This window comes from Castanea sativa, chromosome 5 (genome assembly GCF_040712315.1).
Source record: "Castanea sativa cultivar Marrone di Chiusa Pesio chromosome 5, ASM4071231v1".
NCBI classification, from domain to species: domain Eukaryota; kingdom Viridiplantae; phylum Streptophyta; class Magnoliopsida; order Fagales; family Fagaceae; genus Castanea; species Castanea sativa.
In genome coordinates, this window is record NC_134017.1 from 54,478,349 (window position 1) to 54,481,759 (window position 3,411).

A 3,411-nucleotide genomic window follows, 5' to 3' on the forward strand; every position below is an offset into this window, starting at 1 on the left:
GTTGGGCTGCATGTGCTCCACGTTGGTTCATGACAAATTGGTAGACCAATCCGCATCAGGTTCTACTAAGGCTGAGCTTACAATGTCTCACCCCCCACCTCAGATACACAGAAAGAAAGAAAGAAAAAAAGAAAAGCTTCAAAAGCTCCTTTGCAAAAAGGGGGTGCAATGACTAAATGCTGACGGTTATTTGGCCAGGGAATAAAGCTAGCTAGCTAGGGCCGCCCCATTGTCCGCTTGAGGATAATAAAAAGAACCAAACAATGCCTAGCCTTTTGCACTTTAGATTTTCATTATCTCTTATTTATCTTACATGAATTTTATATTTTATATGATAGAAATACTAAATGAATAGTATATGTATTTCTAACATGAAACCAGAGTCAGGTTGGATATTCTTAGTGTTAGCAACGGTAGCAGCAGAAATGGAAACAACTGATTTGTTACGTTGATTACAAGTCTCAATATTATGGCTAAGACGTTTGCAAAAATTGCAAAAATGTTTGTTAGATTGTCGGCGACGATTGTTGCAATAAAAAGAAAACTTATCCTTATTTTTCATTTAGAAGCAAATATATATATATATATTTATATAAGATGAGAGAGAGAGAGAGAGAGAGAGCTTCTATGAATTTCCTTACAACCAATAAGATGAAGTAATTCTCACTACAATAATATTGTTATACAACAAACCATTCTCTTTTGGATAAATGGAAATTCTCTAACAACGTAAATTTTTACATAAACTAATATAATAAAATGACAAAGTAAGCTGAAAAATAAAAATTCTAGATCGAGTTGTACAATAATAGCAAAGATATGATGGTTTTTTGCCTCCATATCCATTACGAATAATAACCTCATTTTCTAGTAGTACAATCCGAATCATTGTGGGGTCGAGGACGTAAAGGAAGTTATATCCATCTGACAAAAGTTAATATGATCCGTTGACGCTCAAATCGATTTTTTTTAATGTAAATATCATTTTCAAATACACACATCAATGTTGTTGGGAAGGGTTTTTGGTAGTGTTAACTTGAGAAAAATGGGACATGACATGTTTAATGTTCGTACTCGAAAGTCATTAAGACTTAAGAGGTCTATGTTTTGCAACGGGAAGTGCAAGAAGACCCGAACAAAAACCCCATTTTTTCTTACCAAGAATGATATTTACATGACTTCCATTTTCTTAAAATAATCTTCTCATAAAAACTTGGAAGGTCAGCAAATACACAAACATCCAGTACACCAAGCTTTGATATTCCATTGTTGCTGCCTGTTTCAAAGTAAATGACATTTAAAGAGGGAAAAGAAAAGGTGAAAAGAAAAGAATTAGATTAATTCATCGAAATATAAAACAATTTATAAAAGAATAAATCATTCCCATAGCATTAATTTTTCATAAATATAAAATTACAATATATATACAACTCTTCGTTGCAATGATATACACTTTTCCTTATTTTCCTGTACACTTTCTTATTTCCTTATAATTTTTTTTTTTTTTTTGGATACATATAAATTCTTTTTAAAGCTAAAGAACTTTCATAAAAAAAGAGAACCTATGGCTTTACCTTAGTGGAAGAAGAAGTAAAAGAAACCGTAGCTGTTGAAGTTGAGGAAGTTGTGGAAGGAGTTGATAAGGCAGAGAGGCCTACATTGTAACTCATGGTTCCATCAGGTTGATAGAGACCATAGTTCCTTTCTGAAGTTGGTCCAGGCTTCAAATCCTCATTGAACAAAGCGAACACATAAACTTCCAACCTCATGTTAGGCCTCAATGGAGTCCCTTCATTTTTCAATTGCCTTCTCAACAAATTTCTATTATAAACTGCAGCATTCTCTAGAGTTGCACCAACTTCATTTGCGTCCCCTTTTGATGGCCACCCAGTCTCTGATACCCTGATCTCTATTCCATTGAAACCCATTCTAGCAACAGCAAAAATGGCTGCATCTACTTGGGCATAGAGCATATTATCATAATGTAGCTTGGTATAAGGGTCAATCATTCCTGCGTTAGGATTGAAAAGTGCATAGTCTAAAGAAATGCGAGTTGGGTCATCTTTATAAGCAAAATATGGATAGGCATTAACCCAAAATGGTGATTTGGTGCTTGACAAGAACTGTAACACTTGTGACATGGTACCATAGTACTCGTTTTTGAAACTACCGGCCGAAGGTGGATACGACTCAGCAAGAATCGCTAGAGAAGTAGGTGTCGAGACTTGAATATGTGAGTCTAGGCCTAATTGAACAAGAGCACTGTGAATGCACACCATGGCTGGAACAAGATATGACATTAGCGTTTTATCATCATCAGTGAAGATCTCATTTCCTACGGCTATGCCTGTGATTTTTGTGGCTGGAAAGTAGGGCTTGATGTGGGTGGTCACCCATTGAAGGGCTTGTTGAGGGTTCATTAGCTGAGCTAGCACTTCATTTTCGACTGTGACAATGAGCTCTACGCTGGAGTTGGCGAATGCTGACAAAATTTGAGGATTAGTGTCGTAAATTCTTGCTTTTGTCAGCCTGAGAGAGCTTAACAATTCGAGGACCTCTTCGGGTGGTGGCAAATTATTGCCCAGTTGACCATAGTTGATTCCAAATGATGTTACTCCTTGTAGAAAGCCAAAATCTGTAGAAGTACACAAGCAATCATTATTAGAGAGGAAAATGAGTGCTTCATAATTAATTATCACAAAAGGTTAAAAAATAAAGTCAAATGAAAATGGGTTCATGCCCTTATATATAGACAAAGACTAAGGAACTAATTGTGAAAAAACGAAAATGCAAAAACAGAACAACGCAAAACAAAGAGGCCAGGGTACCTGAGAAATAGAGAGAACACACAAGAAAAGTATGGATGATGGAAATTCTGCTATTGAAATTTGCCATTTGGAGATAAAGAGAGAGGGAGAGAGAGGAAGAAAGAGAGAGGGAGGGGAGGAAGATATAGAGTTGCAATGAATTCCTTTCTTTTCTTGTTTGAAGTCCTTTTAGAGAGTCTGAGAGTTTTAGCTTGCCTTGGCAATATTGGCTTTGGCTGTTACCTCTTAACTGGTTTTAAATGACTTGTTGGTTCCCCTTCTTATTCACCTTAGAAGCCTTTTTAAATGGATTTTCTATTTCCCAACCACGCCACCTGACCATATTGCCCCAGCCCACTTTCTTCTAACTAAAGCAAAGGGAAGTCCCACTAATTGGTTTGAATATTAGCCATTAGGAGGAAGCAAATGGGGGATCCCAATTTTTTGGGGTGAGGAGAAACTTTGTCTAACCCTAATGATAAGAGATTCCACTTTAAGCTAAATAATCATTGTTACTATATTCTACCGTTTATTATATAATGCATTTTTTTCTTTTTTTTTTCTTTTTTTTGTTTTTTAATCCATCCTACTTCTTAAAACGGTC

At 35.9% G+C, this 3,411-nt stretch overlaps 1 protein-coding gene across 1 annotated transcript; it reads right to left on the reverse strand.

Moving 5' to 3' along the window:
- Positions 1-1,184: 1,184 nt before the first annotated feature.
- LOC142634095 (glucan endo-1,3-beta-glucosidase 11) lies at positions 1,185-3,063 on the reverse strand. Its single transcript, XM_075808372.1, has 3 exons — positions 2,829-3,063; positions 1,575-2,635; positions 1,185-1,276 (listed from the first exon to the last, which is right to left on the reverse strand). The coding sequence occupies exons 1-3, from the start codon at positions 2,893-2,895 to the stop codon at positions 1,190-1,192; spliced, it is 1,215 nt and encodes a 404-aa protein (XP_075664487.1). The 5' UTR covers positions 2,896-3,063; the 3' UTR covers positions 1,185-1,189.
- Positions 3,064-3,411: the final 348 nt, after the last annotated feature.